The sequence below is a fragment of the Arvicola amphibius genome, chromosome 8 (assembly GCF_903992535.2).
Source record: "Arvicola amphibius chromosome 8, mArvAmp1.2, whole genome shotgun sequence".
NCBI classification, from domain to species: Eukaryota; Metazoa; Chordata; class Mammalia; order Rodentia; family Cricetidae; genus Arvicola; species Arvicola amphibius.
In genome coordinates, this window is record NC_052054.1 from 69,702,821 (window position 1) to 69,723,686 (window position 20,866).

At 46.6% G+C, this 20,866-nt stretch overlaps 2 protein-coding genes across 4 annotated transcripts in view; one reads left to right on the forward strand and one right to left on the reverse strand.

The window, feature by feature from the left end:
- Positions 1-532: 532 nt before the first annotated feature.
- On the reverse strand, positions 533-20,062 carry Zswim9 (zinc finger SWIM-type containing 9). 3 transcript variants are annotated; one of them, XM_038338928.1, is made up of 4 exons: positions 19,804-20,062; positions 18,505-18,788; positions 11,051-11,363; positions 533-3,258 (listed from the first exon to the last, which is right to left on the reverse strand). In XM_038338928.1, exons 2-4 carry the CDS (start codon positions 18,777-18,779, stop codon positions 1,288-1,290), a joined length of 2,559 nt encoding a protein of 852 aa, XP_038194856.1. In that variant the 5' UTR covers positions 18,780-18,788; positions 19,804-20,062; the 3' UTR covers positions 533-1,287. The 3 variants fall into 3 exon arrangements, with proteins under 3 accessions (XP_038194856.1, XP_038194854.1, XP_038194855.1); XM_038338926.1 differs by having other exon boundaries at positions 19,985-20,037; XM_038338927.1 differs by lacking the exon at positions 19,804-20,062 and adding an exon at positions 19,734-19,774.
- Lig1 (DNA ligase 1) overlaps positions 19,871-20,866 on the forward strand; it is a 35,234-nt gene continuing 34,238 nt past the window's right edge. The window contains exon 1 of the mRNA XM_038338929.2: positions 19,871-20,286. The gene's annotated coding sequence lies outside the window, so the exon portion shown is untranslated. The remainder of the gene's footprint in view (positions 20,287-20,866) is intronic.

Below are 20,866 nucleotides of genomic sequence, written 5' to 3' on the forward strand. Positions count from 1 at the left end.
TTTAAGAGTAAGACAGCTGGGCGGTGGTGGTGCACACCTTTCATCCCAGCACTTGGGATGGAGAGGCAGGTGGATTTCTTGGAGTTCAAGGCCAGCCTGGTCTACAGAGGGAGTCCCAGGACAGCTAGGACTGTTACACAGAGAAGAAACCTTGTCTCAAAAAAAAAAAAAAAAAAAACCACTCCAAACCAAACAAACAAAACAAAACAAAAGAGTAAGACAATCTTTCCTAGAAGTCCTACCTCTGCTTGAGAAGACTCCATGGGCCAAAATCCCATTCTCAAACTAATTTCTCAGAGAACTTGGGCACGGCCAAACGTCTGGAATTGCTATGGTTGTGAAGTAGTTTAGAAGAGGAAGGATGCGGGATGAGACATGAGCTGTCCTAGCAATGGATTAATTGTGAGGCCTCCTAGAAGAAATTCACTGACAGAAAGAACAAGGGGATGCTCTGGGCCATTTCATTTTTTCCTCTGGATCTGTGTCTCCATGCCCCCCCCCCCCCCCGAAGCTATGAACTCAGCCTGGAGACCAAAATAATGCTGTTTATTCCAATGTCAAAGCACAGCCATTCAATTAGTTCCCTTCCCTCCGAGGCAGTCTTTAGGTTGTCCCACTAGATCTTCAGAGCCATCTCCTCTGCCCCACCCCGAGAAATGGCCAAGTCCCCAGGTCATACTATCATCTTTTCTCTTCCTATGCTTTGTCATGTTCCTTTAAAATTGTCTCCTCCCCCTCCACCCTCTGTTCAGTGTTTCACTTCCTCAGTCCTATCACTTACCCTCCCTCCTATCTCTTCTCCCCCTTTCCCCCAGAAGTCTCCCCTTTCTATCTTTTCTCTTCTCCTTCAGTCTTGTTCATTCTCCCTGGCCTCTCCGGTTTCAATCTTGTAGTCTCCAGGACTCTCAGTTTACTTGTCAGTGTTCCCATACCTTGGCTTCTTTATGTGACCTCCACTGAGCCTTCCCTGTCCCAGCTCTGTCCCTTTCTTGTTTTCTGTCTTGGCTGATCCTGTCTACACCTCTCCTCATGTATTCTTCTCCTGAGCAATGTCCTTTTAATGTGCCCGGGCCATTAGCACTTCCCACAGGTGTGGCTCCAGGATCTCAGAGACCATAGTCAGCATCCCATAGGATGTAAAAGAAGAGGGCCAAGAGGAGGTCCTTAGATGTCTCAAGTGATTAGAAGGGCTGGGATGTCCCATTGGGCATGAGCCCTGTTATCTTTGGGATCAAAGAATATGTTCCTGCCCTCCATGTGGAGGGTAGCAGGCAGGGGTGCACAGGGTCAGGGTTCCTGGGATCTCCTCCAGCAATCTCTGAGCAAGTCCATGTGAAACAAGGCTGCCCCTGTGAGGAGACGAGCAGCAAAAAGGTGTCTGCAGGGCAGGCGTCTGGCAGCATGGATCGAGCAGCTGCACTGTGTCAGGGCCCCATCCAGGAAGAAGTCTGAGGTGCCATCCTTAAGGGCAAAGCCAGTTCCGGTCCAGTGGAAACCTCGGGTTCCGTGCTGTCTTGCGAAGGCCAGCTCCTCGGCTACTAGGTCTGTCAGTTCTGGTCCGCAGGCAGCTCGGAACTTGGCTAGTGGCTCGCAGTCCACCCCCTCATCTCTGCAGGGGCGGCAAAGCCTCTTTGGCTCCCCAGGGCCTTCTTCACCTCCGCCTTGTACTATCTCCCCTGCAGCCAGGGACTCCACCCTTGTCACTGACCATTCTGGATTGCCCTCCAACACAGTCCGCACAGGGGTGGTGCATGGTACACCATTCCCCATCCCTGGAAGCCTCCCCCCTAGGTCCCCAAATTCCATCTGCTGTCCTTCATTCTTGGAACCCACAGTTCGGGGCCCCCCTTCGTCTCCATTTGCTATGCCTGTAGCTCTTGCGTCCTCCAGATGAACAACAACAATGTCCTCCAGGCCTCGTCTTCTTTTGACCTGAAACCTCCCACCTCTCTCCTCTGCAATCTCTGATCCTTTCTGCCCCTCACCGGCCCACTGGGGTCCCCTCTGATCTCCATTCTCAGGGACCCACTCTAAGAGTTTCTCCACATGGCCATCCCCCCACTTTCTAATGTCTAGCCCCTTCTCCATGTCAAACTGTGGCCCTTTCCAATCTCGAGGTTTCGGCGGACGTGCCGTCTCCTCTTGCAATTTGATGTCCCTCCAGGGACTTCCTTCAAGACTTTTGGTCTCCTCAGACTCAACCTGGGCGCCTCTCTGGTCTGTGGGCCCCAGAACCCTGACTCTTCCATCCTCCACCTGGGTTCCCCTCCAGTCTCTGACCTCTGGCCCTTTCAAGTGCTCTTTTTCCAGCTGGGCTCCTGTCCCTTCAGAGCCCCTCACCTTCTGGTTCTCCAACCAGAGACCATCTCTCAACTGTAATCCCTTTCCCTTCTCACTTTCTCGCTCAGACCCCCTCCAGTTGCTGGCCTCTGTACCCCTCACCTTCTCTTTCTCCATCTGTGCCCTATTCCTAGACTCACTCTCCAGCAACACTCTGTCACCATGAGCACCCTCGGAGGCTGCCTCTCCAGTCGCATCAGCCCACTGCATGGCTACTAGGTCGCGAAGGCACTGAGCCACACTGTGTGAAGGGCTGAGGCGACGAAGAAGTCGCCTTCGATGTCCACGCACTAGAGCACAGGCATCCAGGTCACGGGTTGCTTCGTAGGCACGGAAACGTACCCACATGTCGTGGCGGGGTGCCCAGTTATGCTCAAAGTATCTGATGAAGGCAGTTGGAGCCTGGGAACGTAGCTCAGCCAGCGCCTCACTGTAAGCTGTATAGGATTTTGAATCTGCTAGGCGGCAGAGGAGTGGCCATAGGTCTGGATCCTCCTGGCTGGCACCGCCCAACTCCTGTGCTTTACTGAAGAGAGTCTCCAGACCCTGAGCTCGACAGATCTGAACGCGCGCACACGGCAACAGTTGGCGAACTGCACGCAGCTGCCCAGCCACCTCAGGTCCAGCTGTAAGGCAGCGCACGCGGCCTTTGACGTCCGGAGCGCTTTGCAGCAGGGAGACCAGCATGAACCTCAGCAGGCTAGGCGTGCCGGGGCGCGCCACGCAACAGGCGGTCTGGCGCGCACGTCCTGCGCTGTCCACGCACAGCACTGCCATCAAATCCAGCGTGCCCTGCAGCCCAGGCAGCCTGTCAACCAACAAGATGCGCGGGAAGCGCCGCAACAGCGCCCTGGTGCGTGATGTCAGGAGGAACACCGTTTCCACCATTGCTTGGTCCTCTACAAACACCAGTTTCACCTGCGGGCATGGGTAGGGAGGCAAGGAAAGAGGTCAGGGCACACTGTGTGTGTGTGTCCGTGTCCGCTCATGCGTGTCCTACCCAGTTCCCAGAGCACATACTTCCTCTGTAGAAATGCAAATCCATTCGTTCATGAATTTGCATAGAATCTTTTGATTGGCAAGAGACAGTGTAATAAAATCAAAATCAAGTGCTCTTGTAAACTAGTAGCTCTCCGGCGTTTGCGACCAGGACAACCCGATCTGATCTGATAATACTAGGATATCTGTGATACTATTAGACTCTTTATACCCTTCAGCTCTAGTTGCTATGCCTGGAAGCCCAGTGTTATTCCTTCCTGCACCCAAGAGCAGTCTATGCAAGGGCCTTAAGACCACTACCAGCAACAGGAGCTTCAAGAGACAAGCAACTGCCTGGACCCACTCTACATCTGCTGGAGCTGAGACTTTGAACTTGCTTAGACAAGTCTCCCTGGGAGTCCCCATGGTTTTAATTTGAGGGTCACTGGTAAGTAGCAGATAATGGAGGTAGATCAAATGGTGGTGATTTGAGGCTCTCTTGTCTACCTCATGGCTCGATTTTACCTCCCTGCCTCAGTTTCCTCTTTAACTTCCGTTTCTGCTGGTTTCCTCTTGTAGGAACTGTTTATTCCTCCTAGTGAGGGAGCAGCAGTTAAAAACAAAGCTTTCTAGACCAGATTGCTCCACCCCAGGTTCTGCACCCCCTGCCTTCTGGCAGAGTGGCTTCTGGCAGCTTGAGTCACCTCCGTCTCATCTCTAAAATAGCAACAGCAGGTCCTGTGACCAGAGGGATGAACCGCATTAGTGTGTTTTGTACACTGCCTGGTGCAAGCAGCATCATTACTAAGGAGTATGCACTTTCTAAGAGTCCAAGTCCATAATGACCACACTGAGTATCTCTTTATAGACTCCCCCAACCCCAAGACAGGGTTTCATGTAGCCTAGGTTGGTTTCAATCTATGTAGTTAAGGATGACCTTGAACTTCGGATCCTTCTGCCTACCTTCAAAAATGTGGGATTACAGGCATGTGCCACTACACTTGTTTTATATTAGGCACTGGGGGTGGAATCCAGGGAACTCTACCAATTGAGCTATATTTCTTTAGTTATTGGGCCAGTCCTGGACTCCTTCAGCCAGTTTCTGTAAGAAATAACACTGCAGTGGAAACAGAATTTGAATTTAATTTAATCAGAGAACATTCCATAGCCACTCTGCCATAATCCAACCTCATCCTGCAAGACTATTTAAAAAACACTGAATCACGTTCAGCCTTCATAAGATATACTAAATAACTTGGGGACAGGCTGAGTAGATGGCTCAATGGGCAGAATGAGCACGAGGACCTTATTCAAACCCACAGTACCCATATAGAAAACTGGACACAGCTGTAAGTGTAACCCTGGCACTGGGAAGCAAAGACAGATACTGAAAGCTTGGAGACTGCCAGTCTAGCTGAAAACAGTAATTTTCACTTCAGCATGAAATCCTGTCTCAAGGCAATGAGACAGAGATAGAGGAAGACATGATGCTCTGCTCTAGCTTCTGCATGGACGTGTGCACTCTTATGCTCAGGCACATGCAACATGCTTCCACACATATGCATAGCCACACATGCACACACACAGACAGACAAAGACAGATGTCTACTAAATAACAGGTTTGGCAGAATTCAAAGAGAAGAAAGACATTGCTTTCCTAACCCTAAAATCATACATTTAGTACCCCAAAGGATGAGATTATATATATAATATAGTTTTTTGAGATATCTCTGTGTAACAGTCCTGGCTGTCCTGGAACTTGCTCCGTAGCCAGACTGGCCTTGAACTCGCTGATATGCCTGCCTCTGCCTCCCAAGTGCTAGGATTAAAGGTGTGTGCCACCACCACCTGTATATATATATATATATATATATATATATATATATATATATATATATATAATTTTTTCCCCCAAGACAGGCAGTAACCCTGGCTGGCTGTCCTGGAACTTGCTCTGTAGACCAGGCTGGCCTCAAACTCACAGATTCTCCTCCCTCTATCTTCTGTGTGCTGGAATTAAAGGTATGCACCACCATCCCTGGTGAGATTCAATATATTTTAAGAAAAAAAATACAGTAAGTTTATTAATGACTCAGTTATAATTCTACTACAATATTTTCACACATTGTTGCTTAATTTTAAAAATTATTTTGTGTATTGTTTTTCTACATGTATGGCTGTGAAGCAAGTGTGTGTCTGGTACCCATGGAACCCAGAGGAGGTGCTGGATCCCTGGGAATTAGTTAGTTATAAGTCTCCAGGTGGGTGCTGGGAATTGAATTGGGTCTTCTGGAAGAGCAGGCAGTGCTCTTAACCACTGACCCATCCCTCCAGCCTCTAGCATTTTAGTGTCGTTTTAATTTGCTTAAAATGTTTAACTCACATACTTTATTCAGTAGGGCAGACATATGGAGTTGTTTACATTTCAATTTAAGCTGTGTCATTTCATTGTAATAAACCGTTAACTGTGAGTATAAGATGCTTTCTGTGTTTTGTGACTCCTAGTGAATCACCGACACCCACAGTCACCACAAGGTCTCCAACAGCACCAGAGGAGTGATTTGCCCAAGTCTTGGCACTAGCAAGTGGTGGGTCTAGGAGATAGGGTCAGGCCTTTAGGAGTGGCAGGGTGTAGTTGTGTGTGGGAGAGATGAATGTGCTGACATTTGATAAAGGTGGTGCTCTATATTGTAAATAAGTTTAGTTTTCTTCCAAACATTTATGTAGCAAACATAATATGCAGAGTACTGCTCTAGGCATGGAAGGGTGTAAATAAGGTGCAACACCGAGTGTGGGACAGGCAGCAAACCACGAGAAATACATCTTAAGTTGATGATTCTGGGTGAATGAAGTGTTTAGGAACATTAGTCATGCATGAAGTGGCTTCTCTAGTAGACATCCCTCCAAACCATTTGATAACCCCACAAAACATGCCCTGTAATTACCCACTCTCTTTCAGAGAGGAAACTGAGACACAGAGAGGCTAGTTGCTTGCCTGAGTCATCCAGAGAGTAACTGTCAGAGATTTGAGTCCACGTGGCTTGCGCAAAAGGCCAAACTCACAGGATCTGGCTTTGTGCACATTGGTGTGTCTCCAGAGATGGAAAAGCTTAAGGAGCATTATTTCAGGTGTGTGCAGGTAGTGGGTAGAGGCTAGAAATGCTAATAGAGAGACCACAGCACGTATCACTCCCACTCATGCCTCTCTATATGCAAGTCCACCTTTCCCATTCATATGATCAGAATGGTATCAGTCTCTACTTTGTGATGGAGGAAAACGAGGGTGTGACAATAGTAGCTAAATAGTTAAGATATAAAAGGCCTCTTACTTTCCAGATTCTCTCTTTCTCTGTACCCATTTCACTGTTGTGGAAGAGTGTCATCTACATCATCTAGACAATATATGACATTGCTCTTTTGAGATTTTAGCAGCTACGCACACACACACTCCTTTATCTAAGACCTGTACAGGACTGGGCCCAACAAAGTTCCAGTATGATAGTGGGGAATGACTCAAGAAAACCAGCCCCTCCCCAGAGAAGTATAGGCTGTTACTAGTTGCTGGAGACAGACCTTTTTTTTTTTCTCAGTAGTTTAGCTCCTTGTAAACTTGCCATGTTCCTAAATAAACTCACCAGTTTTCAAAGCTAGTCTTAGGTGGAACTGCTTCTTGGGTATGTTGTTGATGCCCTATCGGGGGTGAATACAGACATTTGTTCATCTCCTGAAGTAAAGTTCACACATTCCCTGACACACACAATCCTCACCTGACAGCCATATAAAATAGTGTCCGTCATCATTGTCATCATCTCATCATCATCATCAATCAACATTTACAGATGAACAAACTGGAGCTCCAAGAAACTAAATTACCTGTTCATAATGCAGTCACTGTCCCACAGCTTGTAGACAACACAGCCATAATGTATGGGAAGCTTCCAGAACATATCAATAGCAATAAATCACATTGCCAGCTTTGACTATATTCCCTTAAAATGGCTGATGGGATATAAACATTGTCAAAACTTGGGGAGGTTGTCTTTGTCCTTTGCATACTGTACTGGTTATTTTTCTCATCACTGTGATCAAATACCTGCTAAGAAACAACTGAGGTGAGGAAGATTTTATTTTGGCTTATAGTTTGAGGGGCTACAGTCCTTCATGGCAGCAGTTGGGGTGTGGAGGAGTGTGAAGCGGCTGGTCACCTGTGACTGCAGCTAGGAAGCGGAGCTCGAACAGGAAGTTGGACCAAGCTATAAAGACTAAAGATGCTCCCTCAGTGTACCACTTCCGTCAGCCACACTCCATCTCTTTAAGGCTCTACAACATCCCCAAACTGTGTCACATACCAGAGACCATGTGCTCAAGCACATGAGCCTATAGGGGGCATTTCATATTCAAACCATGACAAGTGACTGCAGTTTTCTCTATCCTGGGCACTTAGCATTTGTACTTTATGTGCTTTGCAGGTGAGCAGCATCATTCCTTGCTATGGTCAATGAAATACAAAGAAAAGGGCCAGGTGCTGAGCTTATGCCTTTCAGTACTAGCAGTGTCCCACAATGGTGTATATGTTACAAGGCTTGTGCTTCTTGGAGCCTTCTGAGAGGTATTTAGTTCATTGGGGTATGTATCTGAAAGACTGTAACCCCATCTGGCCTTGCAGCTTCTCTGCTTCCTGTCTTGCCAGGGTCTTGAGAAGCTTGCTCTGCCACATGCTCCCCACATGATGTACCATCATGCCAGGGGACCAAAGCAATACGGCTGCTGATTCTTGACCTGAACCTCCAGAACTATGAACTAAATGAATCCCTTTACTTTGTTCATGGCCTTGGACATTTGAGTACAGTGATGTAAAGCCAATGCACCTTGACTTAGAAAACTGCTGCAGAGTGAAAGGAATAGATGAACACTGTTATCTACTCTTGGGATGACAATAAAGAACTCAGAATACTGGTGTGCTTCATATAGAAACCTTTTAAAAGAACTTATAAGTGAAAGAAATTGAGGGAAACTATGCAAGGGGGTGGACTGAGCACCCCACTCTCTCCTCAACCTCTCAAGTAAAAAGATGCCACGTGCAAAACTTACCTTAGACACTGGAAATCAGGTGAGAAAATGGGTTGTCATCCCACCCACAAGAACTATGAACCCTAAGTGAGCAGATGGGAAGTACTAGAAACCAGTAGTGGAGTCCCCCATCAGGACAAGGCAACACAGGACATTCCCATAAGACCAGGTGAGGCTGCTGGAAACCCTGCGTTTCTTCTCTCCCTCTAGGCTGTCACTCTCCCAAGTGACCAGAGGTTTAGTCTGTAAATAGGGTAAATGGAAAAGATTGCTGGCCCTGGGGACAGCAGGCCCACCTGAGAATGAAGGAGGGAGATTCCAAGCTCCATGCAGGGTTGGCATGCATCATGCTGACTGCCAGCTCTAGTCTCTTTTCTACATGGTTGCTAGACTCTGGCAGCCTGGCCTTCACCACCAATCAGAAGGTGGGAAGACTTTTCTCAGGAGACCTGACCAAGCCCCAGAGAAAGAAGGAAAGATGTTGGCATTTGGCATTCTTTAGCATGCAAGGCAAGACAAACCATTTGTGTGCTAGGCATGATAGCATACTACTACATTCCCAGCAGGAGCTCAAGGTCATCCTTAGATACACAGCCAGTTCTGGGCCAGCCTCGGCTACCATAAGCCTTTGCCTCAAACCAAGAAATAACCAGAAAAAGGAGTGCAAATGATGTGTAGAATAGACAGCATTATTGAGTGGTGTGTGTATATACATGCACGTGCATGCTCCTGCATGCACATGCACACATATGCAGGGAGGGTGGGAACTAACGTTAATGGAGTTCTAATCAGCCATAAAGAAGAACAATATTAGCTCATATGTCAATTACAGGGACATAGATGGGTCTGGAGATCATACTAAGCAAGTCAGATTGAAACAAAACAATATTGCATTTTCTCTCAGATGTACAATCAGAAAATATGCATAATGAAAATCAAGGAGGGTTATTAGGAAAGAGAATGAGGAGAATAACAGGATGGGGAGAGGCAGATATGGGGTTGGTGACTAAGGTCCAAGTACATAAAACACTTAAACTGATATCTCATGAACTCATAGCTTTGTTACTGGATGTGTGTGTGTATATATATGTATATATATGTATATATACATAAATGTATATATAACATAAATGCAAACTTACCTGTGCATGTACAGCTCTACACTACCTGATGTAAAAGCCACACTAGTGATGATGTTTATTTAAGTTCAATTACTTAACGTCAGTTCTAGGCTGAGGAAATGGAGGAGTTGGTAAAGTGCCTGCCATTAAGTACAGGATCACAAGTTCAGATGCCTAGAACACACATTAAAAAAACTCAGCAGGTGGGGGGGGTGCTTAGGGAAAGCAGAGACAAGTAGATCCCTGAAGCTCATTGGCCAGATAGCCAGCCTAGTCAAATTAATGAGCTTCAGGTTCAGCGAGAGTTTCTGCTTCAAAAAACAGAGGTGGAGGCACCAGGGAGGTGGCTCAGCAGGTCAAAGTGCTCACAACCAAGCCTGAGCACCAGAGTTTGATCCCCAGGACCTATATGGTAGAAAGGAAAAACTGATTCTGGCAAATTGTCCTTTGACCTCTCTCTGCATGCAAGCTGTGGCACGGGTACACCTGCATATCCACCCCCACAAAAAATAAATATAATACATTTTTTAAATGTTGGAAAGTAATCAAGGTTAACCTCAGACACGTGTGTATCTCCTACAATCAACAATAAAAAAAATGAAACAAACAGAAACCAACCAACCAACAAACCAAAATCTCAGCTCCTCCTTCATGTTAGTAGTTTTAAATGATCAAGAGCATATGAGGGCAATGGCTACTATGCTGGCTAACAAATAAAATTACTATCAGTATAGAAAGTTGGGGCTGGAGATGCAGTCCTGAGGTAGAATGCTTGTCCAGAATACCCCAGTGAGGGTTTGGGGCATGACTCAATGGTAGAGCACTTGACTAGAATTCCCCAGTGAGGGGCGGGGGTATTGTTCAGTGGTAAAGAACTTGTCTGACATGTAATAGGCCTTGAGTTCTATCCCCAGGAGCACAAAGAAACAGAGTTAACAGTATCTTACAATTTTTCTGCACACGCCCAGCTTGTTTTACAATACTTTTCATTCTACTGCATTATATATCACAGCTTCCTGGGTGGCGAATTCAGGGGCACAATCCTTGGGAACATTCACTAAACAGTGGACTTATTTATGAACTTTCTGTTTGCAAAGTCCATGTTGAAAAAATTTAGATTGCCCCTTCTCTCACCTGTATCTTCTTTTTCCTAGTATGCAACTGACATCCTATCTGGGTGTTTTTGTTTTTGTCACTAGAACTTCTGTAAGGCAGCCAACAGCCATACATGCTAATTTAAGTTTCAATCAACTAAAATGAACTCAGACTCTTATGGTACTGATTGCATTTCAAGTGCTCATTGGCTATGCATGTCTAGGGCTCCCATATAATGCAACACAGAATCAGAGTCTGCACTGGGCAGAAAGTTGTTGGGCAGCTTGCACTAACAGGTGTTCTGTGGCTGCACCTTAAGCACTCCACCAGGTGCTTACTGAATAAACAGATGAAGGAATGATGTGTGGCAAGAGGATGAATGAACAACCCATGTAGTCTGTCAGTGTGGTTTTCCCCTCCCAATGCTGCTTCCTGTGCGACCCTACCTTGGCCTCCGGATCTGTGCGGAAGAGCCCCTCAAGCACTTGCAGGGCATCCAGGACCCCATGGTCTGGGCCCTTGCAGTGGGACAGCAGGCGGCGCACATCAGCAGGGGCCACAAACTGCTTGGAGATCTGGTTGGTGATGCGGACAGGCAGGCAGGCATTGGCCAGCAAATGGCCCGGGCGGAAGTGGTAGGCAAACTCGCGTGGGCAGGCGGGGTGCGAGTGGGTCAGCTGGCACTCAGACACCACGAGTCGATCCCGCAAAGGGCTCAGCTTGACAGTGATGAAGGCTGGGCAGCTGGGCTGGGGAGGCCTGCAGAGGGAACCACCAGCGCCTCTGTCACAACCCTCTGTGCATTCTCAGTTCTGTTTTTTTTTTTTTCTCCCTCTCCCTCCCACCTCTCTCCTCCTCTCATTAAGTTTCAAGGACAGAGAAGAGTGGAGAGCCTTAAGAATACATCAGCTGGGTGAATTTGTATAAGTCTCTGTGTTTCATTTTCTTTGTCTGATAATAGGATCCTTGTATGGCTGAAAAAGAATTGACATGCTTAAAACCCTCCAAAAGACTGAACTAGCATATACAACATAGTAAGCACTACACATTGGTAAAAAGTTTTACACCTCCACACCCAGCTCTGTCCAGTGACTGACCACATACCTTATTATATGACCACCAGAAAATCTTAGCAATAAAATACTCAGGGGCTGGTGAGACATGACTCAGTGGGTAAGGACACTTGCCACCAGGCCTGATGACCTGAGTTGGGTTCTCAGAACCCACATGGTAGAAGGAGAGAACAGACTCCTGCAAACTGTTCTCTGACTGCTATGCATATGAGCACACACATGTATGCACAGGCACACATGTAATAAGTAAAGAAATATAGTATCATAGAAAAACACTTCAGATTGTCTTGTATCTGCTTCTGGTTTCACAATGCCAACTCCAGATGAGGCCTTAATGAATTCTCCCTTTCCTCTTTACTCAGAGGCAATCACTACCTGCAATGATGTCTTTTGCCTTGCCATGTTTTCAAAACCACAAGCAATGAGTTGTTTAGTTCTGCTTTCAAATCTTGTATATCCAGCTACTTTACTCTTTCTAGAGTTAGGAATGTCACCTGAGTCCAGGAATTCCAGACTAGACTGAGCAGTGCATCCAGAACCCTTCTTAAACAAACCAACAAATGAAAACAGCAAACTTAAGAACTGAGACTGACAACAGTTCCATCATGCAGTACCTGTCATAGATGTGTCAAGGACACTTTGAAGAACCTGGACAGTACCTACCTATGGAATCCTATACTTAAGATCCCAATCAAAATGACTGCATCTAGGCAACAAAAGACACTGATTGGCATGTACACAACAGGATTATGTATACCAGCCAGAAACCTGAAACCCAGATCAACAGCAATGTGTCAAGAAAACAGGCTTTGATATACACTTAAAAATGTGACACCAAACAACACTAAGAACCAACTAACCATTACCATTTCCAATGTGGATGTACCTCAACAAAGTTAGGAACAGGAGAGCAACCCATTGTGAGATTCCCATCTGTGTTAAATATAAACACAGACTAAGTTCACCTCTACTGCTAGGCTTGAAAGTAGTGACCTTTTTAGAGACCTGGTCTAGTTCTAGAATTTTTATGCATGCATTTTATTTTGGCAAAGTCATCATATTGAACATGCATAGTGTATATGTTTTTCTATATGTGTGTTGTACTTTGGAAAGAAACCCTTTGTTTTGTGAGAAGACTGGTATCCCATCACAAGTATCCACATCCTAGTTATCAGAACTATATATGTCACCTAATGTTCAAGGGACTTTCAGATGTGATTAAGTATCTTGAAATGGGACAATTCTGGATTGTAGTAGTGGTGAGGAGACTGATATCATCATCAGGATCTTTATGAGGGAGAGAAGAAAGTAAAAGATTCAGAGAAAGATTGCACTTGTGTGGGCTCCAAAAGCTGGAAGGGTAGAGGATTCTTGTCCCTGTACCTCCAGGAGCATAGCCCAGGAGGATCAGGAATTCAAGGTCATCCTCAGCTGCACAGCAAGCTCAAAGTTAGCCTGGTCTACATCAGACCCTGTCCCCCAAAACAAAAGAACAACAACAACAACAAAACCCCAAACTTTAAGCCACCATATTTATGGTAGTTGGTTACAAAATAGGAGACAAAGACAATAAGCACCTCTGTGCTTATTTGAAGACTATTATAGATCTTTCCAGGCTTTCCACATGCTGACTAATGCTCCATTTCATGACCCTGACAACTATTAAAAGACTTTACAGTCATTCAAATAGATATGCTTTTAGATACCTCTTTGTATGAGTGGTTCTCGAACTGTGGAGCAAATCCCTTTGCATGGAATCATTTTTGGGAGTTATAATTAGTATTGTAAAGAATGAATGAGAATAGGAATTACAAATCAGTATTTGGCTTCGATCCCAGGATCTTAAAAAAATCAGTATGTTTATAATAACAGTATGTAAATTGACATCTTCCTGAAAGAGGGTTCTGCAGTATTTCTCCATGGAGTAGCGTGATATCAGAACTTCTTTTCCCTCGGCAGGGTTTTACCTATAGAATAGTAGTTGGCAAACATTTTCTGCCAAGAGTCAGATAGTAGATATATTTCAAACAGATACATAATATATATATATATATATATATATTACATACACAAATCAACAGAATGGTTGTGTTTCAAACTTCATGAGTTTCAGGCTGAAAGAAGCTCCAAAGCTTCTTAGTTTTATGATCCCTGTAACATACACAGCCTGCTATGTAGTAAGGAAGTCATAGTTCCTTGGTAATCTAGTAAATGTCAGTAGCGGATCCCCCAATATGGTCTTCCATTGTCTCCAAATCTCTCATGAGACAGGTGTTTGGTCTCAGGATCAACAGCATAATGAAAAGTTCCTTTGAGACACTTCTTTTCTCTACATGCACACTGAAGAACCCAGCAGATCAAAAATAAAAAAAATCTAAATAAGTTGAGACTTTCCCCTTTTTAAAATAATAAAATCTAAAGTTAGAAAACTAATCTGTTTTGGTGTTTGAGACATAGTCTTGCTGTGCAACCTATGCTGGCCTTGAACTCACAATCTCCCGCTTCAGTGCTGGGACCAGAAAATTAAGTATATATATTATAATAAATAAGTAAACCAAACATATAGGCCCCACAGTGATATCAAATGGAAGCAACACGCAGTCACATTTGATTGACCCAAAATGGTACATTCCCGAGATCTACCTGTTTATTTTCTAAGGTGAGGTCACTTGTCATTTGTTGGAATCTGGCCCGATCCCTTTGAGCCTGGGTGGTTTCTGCTCCTAGATCAGGTCTCCATTCAAGGGATGCCACTTCCTCTGTGAAGGCATTCATATTGACAGAAAACACATGTCCTCTGTGGGGTCCTGGCATCTCACATGACAAAGTATGGATGCCTAAATGTGCCATTTTTCATGGGCATATAGTTGGCATATAATGCCAGCACCTCTAAATGCAAATTTGGATCGGAATTACCCATTACTAGAGTATCATCTGGCCCCCAAAGAAGCTCAGCAAATATATATATATATATATATATATATATATATATATATATATATATATATATATATATATATAGTGGTTCACCCATACCTTCTGGTTCTACCTGCAGATCTCCCAATTTTACATCAAAGTTAGTTGGAAAAAGAAAAACCCCAAATCATCTCTACTGCGTATATACATACTTTCCTTGTTATGTTTCCCCAGCAGTACAACACAATTAAGCACATGAATGCAGTAGATATTGAAGTCATGTATAGGTACTTAAATTTCACAGGAAGACATGCATGGTTTATATGAAAATGCTACACAATTTGAGCACCTGTGGACTGCTGTTTGGGGATCAATTCACAGATATCAAAGACAACTGTACACTGAGTGAATCACTGAACCCCACGTAAACACCTGGCAACACATTCAGCCACCCTTCCCATCTCATCAAGACCGCTCATCACTATACCGTTTGCTTTCAAACATCTCTGAACCATCCATGGTTTTGTTTTGTTTTTCCATCTCTACAGCCACCAACCTAATATTCTTTCCTCCTTCGTAAAAACATTTTTTCCTCATCCAAAAGTAAATAGTATGCCCTTCTTGTTCATTTTTAAATAAAAAAAATTGTGTCAGGGCAGGTGTGCAGCTCAGGATAACTTGTGGGAGTCACTTTTTTCCTTCTACTATCTGGATCCCTGGGATCAAACTTAGGTGGTCAGATTTGGAAGCAAGCACCTTTACTCACTGAGCCATCTCACTGGCCCAACTTAATCATTCTTCATCTTGTAGATTTTAAAGACTTTGTGTTTTTAAAGGCTGGGATATGCTGGGAAGGGTTAAGGAATACGGTCCTACAGGAAAAGTGTTAGGGGAAATGACACCGGTGCTGGAGAGCAGGAGGTATTTGGAGGGCAACTTAAGGCCACTGTATCTCTGGAAAGTGTGATTCTCAAATACTCCCCAGATACGCAGCCTCCTCCTTTGCCTCTCAACCCTGTCCTCCAGACCACGGCCCTTATGTGAAGTGTGATTCCCCTCTGTTTGCTGTAAATACGTTTTATTACCATTGGTTAATAAAGAAGGTGCTTTGGGCCTGTGGCAGGGTAGAATAGAGCTAGGCGGGGGAAAAAGTAAAACTGAATGCTGGGAGAAAGAAGGCAGAGTCAGAGAGATGCCATGTAACAGCCCAAGGAGAAAATGTCCGCAGAAATAATAGGAATGGGTTAATTTAAGATGTAAGAGTTAGCTAGAAATATGCTTAAGTTATTGGCCAAAAAGTATTACAATTAATATTATTTCGGGTCTAGCCAGCCAGGAAACGAACGAGTAGCCTCTGTCTACACACATGAATGAGACTTTCCTAATCAGTACTGACTCTGTTCACAGCCTTTCAGAACTTCTCAGTATCACAGGGATGAAGTCTCAGTCCCTGGACTCAGCCCTGCTAAGTCCTGATTTTGACACCATCCCTGTTAGGGACTTAAAGCAATGGCCTGTCCCTGGATTGAGGTACTCGAGAGAGCCCGCTCTGAGCAACTTGGCAGGTTCAAGAACTCAGAAATGATGCGTTCAAATCAGTGTCCTCAAACTAGCCAATGACCCCCGCATTACAGAGCTCTCTACCCAGGAACAAATCTTTCTGTCCACTAGGTCATCAGGCTGAAATCAAGGCAATAGTCTGTCTCCACAGCCATGCAACCCCTGCCCAATGGCTCTTCCTGGCATTTGTAGAATGCCTGGGACAGTAACTACAGATAGATAGTAAACACCATATGTTAAAAAACTGTACTTGCCCAAGTGTATAAATAAACTTTCTAAGGACTTTTTTTTACTGGGTATCTCTTCTAGAAACCCTTCTAGAACCTCTCCTACGATTCCAAATACAAGATGGCTCAGTGGGTAAGGGTGCTTGCTGTTAAGCCAAGCGGAAGGGATCCTTGGTACCCACATGGAGTTAGGAGAGAACTGACTCCCTCGAGTTGTTCTCTGACCTCTGCACCAAGACTGTGGCATGCTTCCCCCCTTTTCCACAAAATAAATACATGTAAAAAAAGATTTTAAGTAGAGTGGACCACTTTTTGTTTCCTTTTATCCATCTCTCATCTCCACCCTCAATTTGATGCTTGCTACTCTATGAGGCTACTTGAAATTTCTCTCTTCCTTTCTTTTTGTGTTGTGTTTTTTCTTTCCTCCCTTCCATTCCTTTTGCCTTTGTCTCCTTCATTAGGTTCTAAGTAGTTCAAGAGGTGAGATAGTCAACTCTGGTCTGAAAACACCCAGTAAAGAGCACAGACACACAAGAAGTCCTTAGTAAATGGCTGCTAAATGCTGAATTTTGCCCTGCTGGCAAGGCAGAGATTAGGTTAGCCCTGTCCTTTATGAAAGTGCTCCCTCTTTAGACAGCTGTGAGGACATGAGCTTGATGCTGTTCTGGTATTAGACCTTTGAAACTCTGCTTCTAGAATAAGGAACAAACTAGAGCATACCTCCACAACAAATGTTGAAATACCTTGGGTAAGAACAGCTGTGGTGTGTGTTACCCTGTGTGGGATGTCTGCCCAAACAACAGATATTAATTAATTTATTTGAAACCTATGTCACAGATACTTCTGTGTTCCTTATTTTCTAAACGAGCAAGCAGAGGCCCAGGAGGGTGGAGTTATTTTCTCCATGACTATAGTTATAGGTAGACACCAGTCCCGCGTTTATGCCCTTACTTTGGTAACAACTGTCACTTAACTGGCTGCCCTGGGTGCCAAGCATGAGGCAAATGCCTTCTTATTCATACTCATATATCCTCACAATGGTCCTGGGAAGCAGGTATACATGTGACAGCCCCATTCCAGGGATGTGAAAACTGAGGTTTGGAGGTGTGAAATCTATCACTTAATGGTACCTCATTCTAATAAGCAGTACAGTTGGAGTCTATGCCCAAAGGCATAGTCTGTATTCTTAAGGTCTTACACACACACACACACACACTAGAGCTGGCGTCTGGCAGCCAGCCCAAAGGAACTGCCTATGTTCTTAAGCACTCTGCTATTACCCATGGCCTCAAACTATCAGTCTCAATCTCTCTATCTCCCTTCCCCCACTCACACACCCAAGACAGGCAGGATAAAGCAGAGGCAGCTCTGAGTATGAGGCAGTAAAGAGACGTAGACTAGGGACAAACAGGAACTCTCAAGGCCTATCTCAGAAGCTGATCATTTGCTATCCAGAAGCATGGTTTTGTCTTGTCCTACATTCAGAGAAGACTGGAGACATACCAATGATAACATCCTCAGCCCTGAGAGGCTTTCTTAGACTGACAACGGATCATCTGGTGGCACTACACATTTGCCAGGACCTACCTGCATGCTTATTCTGCTAACAATCCTCCTGGCCAGTCAAAAAGTTACAGATGGGCAGATTTTAGTCTGACATGACCCCAGCTCCTAGCACAGGACCTGGCTCTACATTGAATACAGATATCTGCCTGTCTGTGGCTTTCCTTGCAGTTCAGACTCCCAGGTTGCTCTTCATAGGCGTGCAAAACCTGGGGAGTGCAAACCCTGGCCTTCTTACTTTTCTGGCTGGCTCTGGTATTTGGGGAACCAATTCTCCCATTTCATTTTAGCTTGTTTCATTGTGTCTTTCACGCTCTTTCATGGCCTCTACTAAACCCTGTATATCAAGCCTGGGTTATTTTGTAGTGAGTATGTTTGTCCCCTGGCTCAGTTTCTCTCCTTGTCTCAGAAAGTGTCCTTCCTTGATCTGTTCTGCTTGGCCTCTCTGTACTTGGCAGAGCCAGTGGCTTCTTTCCCTGATACTGAATCTGTGGGTAGGAAGCTGTCTGGCTCACCCCTGGCTTCCCTCCCCCTGCAGGGTCACAGCTCAGGCTCACGCACCACGCTGTGGACTGGTTGGGCATGCGCACATCCTTGCACACCAGCAGCACGTAGCTGTACTTGAGCACGTGGATGAGCCTGTAGAGTGGGGGCGCGCTGGCCCAGGGGCTGCGTGCCACATGTGTGGAGCTCTTCACCGAGAAGACCACCAGCCGTTGCTGGCACCACTTGTCGAAGAAGCGGCTGAACTCAGCCCATGAGAAGAAGGTTCGATCCAACAATTCCTGTTCCTCCTTCTGTACTGCTGTGCCTGGTGGGGGTTCTGTCAGCTCCATCCTGGGACCCTGAGTGGAAGTGGGAAGAACTGGACATCAGACCCATCCCCACCTGGGTTACTCCATTTTCCCCTATTCAGACTGTCTAACCAGCTGCTGATGCCTCGTATATATCTCTGGGCCGATCAAAGTGGTTTTACTGTTTGGTTTCCAGAAAGGAATCTCCATCCCATTTTTGTGGTCTACCTTCCCTAGGTACAGTTGGCACTTACTTTCTATTCTAGTCACAGTTGCCTTAAATGTGACCTCTAGGAACAAGGGAATCAGTGCTAAATATTTGTCCTCAGCTTAGCTGTGGACATCTTTGCAGATGTATTCCTAGTCTCTGGCTAAGATTTTTCCTTCTCCCAGATGTGTCTCCTGTCCCTGGTGATAACTTCTAGTGGTCCCATTCATCTGGAACTTCTTTTTCCCACGAGTCTACATTTGACTGTAACTCATATCTACCTTCATAGCTAGGCATGGATTTCCCATGCTATATTCTTTATACACCCTGGCTTCCTCTTCCCCTAGATTTATCAGATATGCAGCTGTTGCCCCTAAGATATGACCGCCTTAAATTGCTACATTGATCTGTGGCTTGTGCTTCCCAGGGATGCTCTTGTTTTCTGATGTCCTTCCCAAGTCCTCTCATGGGCCATTAGCCTACAGGGGTGTGGCCCACTTGTGGCCAATTGAACTCAGAAGTGTCACCAACAGTCATCTGTGGTTCATACTCCTCCTAAGACTTACTCTCCTCCTGGGTTAAGTTGCAGCCCCCTCTTCCCAGCAATAACTACTATTCTCAATGTCTTTGTTCTGGACTTAGCCCCTTGTCCTCAGACGGGCTTCTTCACCCCTGACGCTCCCCCCACGTCCAGCTGAGCCTTCCCTCCCTCGCGCAGCCCCTTCTTGTTGATTCCCAGCTCCTCAGATCCTCCCAGCCCGTCTCACCACCGCCCCTCCCGGCCTGACCATCCTACACAGCGGTGCTTCTCCACTCCCCAAGCAGTGCACCCTTCCCGCCCCCTCCCCCTCAACTCACCTACGCAACCCGGAGCAGCGTCCACCTCCCACAATGCCCCGCGCCCAAGGCCGGCCCGGCCCTTGCTCCCGGGATGCCCCGCGCGGTCTCCCGCCTTTCTTCCCGCAGTATCTGGCAAGGCAGCTTTTCACCAACCCTTTTTCTATCCCCGCCTGTCACCCTTACGACCTCGCAGCCTCACCGGCTCGTCCACGGGGAGGACAGGCTCCGGGCCGCTTCCCAGCATGCTGTGCGGGGACAGCGCCCCTCCCCTCCCCACTCCGTCCCATTTCTAGGCTGCCTCATGCTCCGGAGACTACAACTCCCAGCAGCCTTTCGGCGATAATGGCGCCGCGTGAGGCGCCCGGGACCCGCCCTCGGCTGTCTCCACCCTCAACCCCGCCCGCCAGAGTCTGCGCGCGAAATTAGTGTGGCGCGAATTCGGGCTTTCCGGTTCGCGTCGCCGAGCAAGCAAGTCCGGCATCTGGTGAGGTGACTCGAGAGGCAAGTGGGGTCGTGGGAGCGGGGCTGGGGCTGGGGCTGGGGCGGGGGAGCGACGAGCGTCCCGAGCGCTCGTCGCCGGTGAACTTCGCCGGCTCTGGGGCGGGAAGCGGAACGAGCGTGGGGGCGTCGCGGCGGCCGAGGGCTCGGGGAGAGAGCAACAAGGAGCGGGGTGGAGAGAGAGCTGCCGGCTGGCTCGCGGACGGGCCCGCAGTAGGTTGGAAGTGCTGCGTCTGCTGAGGACAGGAGGCCTTGAAAGGGGCGGGGCCCGTGGCGGAGGGGCGGGGAGAAAGGCCTGTGGTGGGCGTGGCCACGGGCTTTGGAAGCGTCGGGTGAGGAGGGGGCGGCCTGGGGCTGCCGGGAAGGTTAGAGTGTTGCCCTGTTAATCCTGGACGCCAGCTGTCAATCACTGTAAGATGCTAGACAGAATGGGGCCGCCTGGAGTTTTGTAGTGAGAGCAAGGTGACGTTACTGGTTAGATAGCGCTCCTATCTGAAGACGAGAGAAGCTTGGTGTGATGAGTGTCAAGAGCCAGGTAAAAGGTAAGGTGGGCTGCCAGAAAGGGACACAGGCCTGGGCATGG

Excerpts from the sequence above, each read along its gene's own strand:
- Zswim9 (XM_038338926.1), bottom strand. The coding sequence starts at position 20,029 with ATGCTGGGAAGCGGCCCGGAGCCTGTCCTCCCCGTGGACGAGCCG. Across the intron at positions 11,364-18,504 it reads CCCAACCAGTCCACAGCGTG|GCCTCCCCAGCCCAGCTGCC; the intron begins GTGCGTGAGCCT and ends TTCCCTCTGCAG. Across the intron at positions 3,259-11,050 it reads GCACAGATCCGGAGGCCAAG|GTGAAACTGGTGTTTGTAGA; the intron begins GTAGGGTCGCAC and ends CCATGCCCGCAG.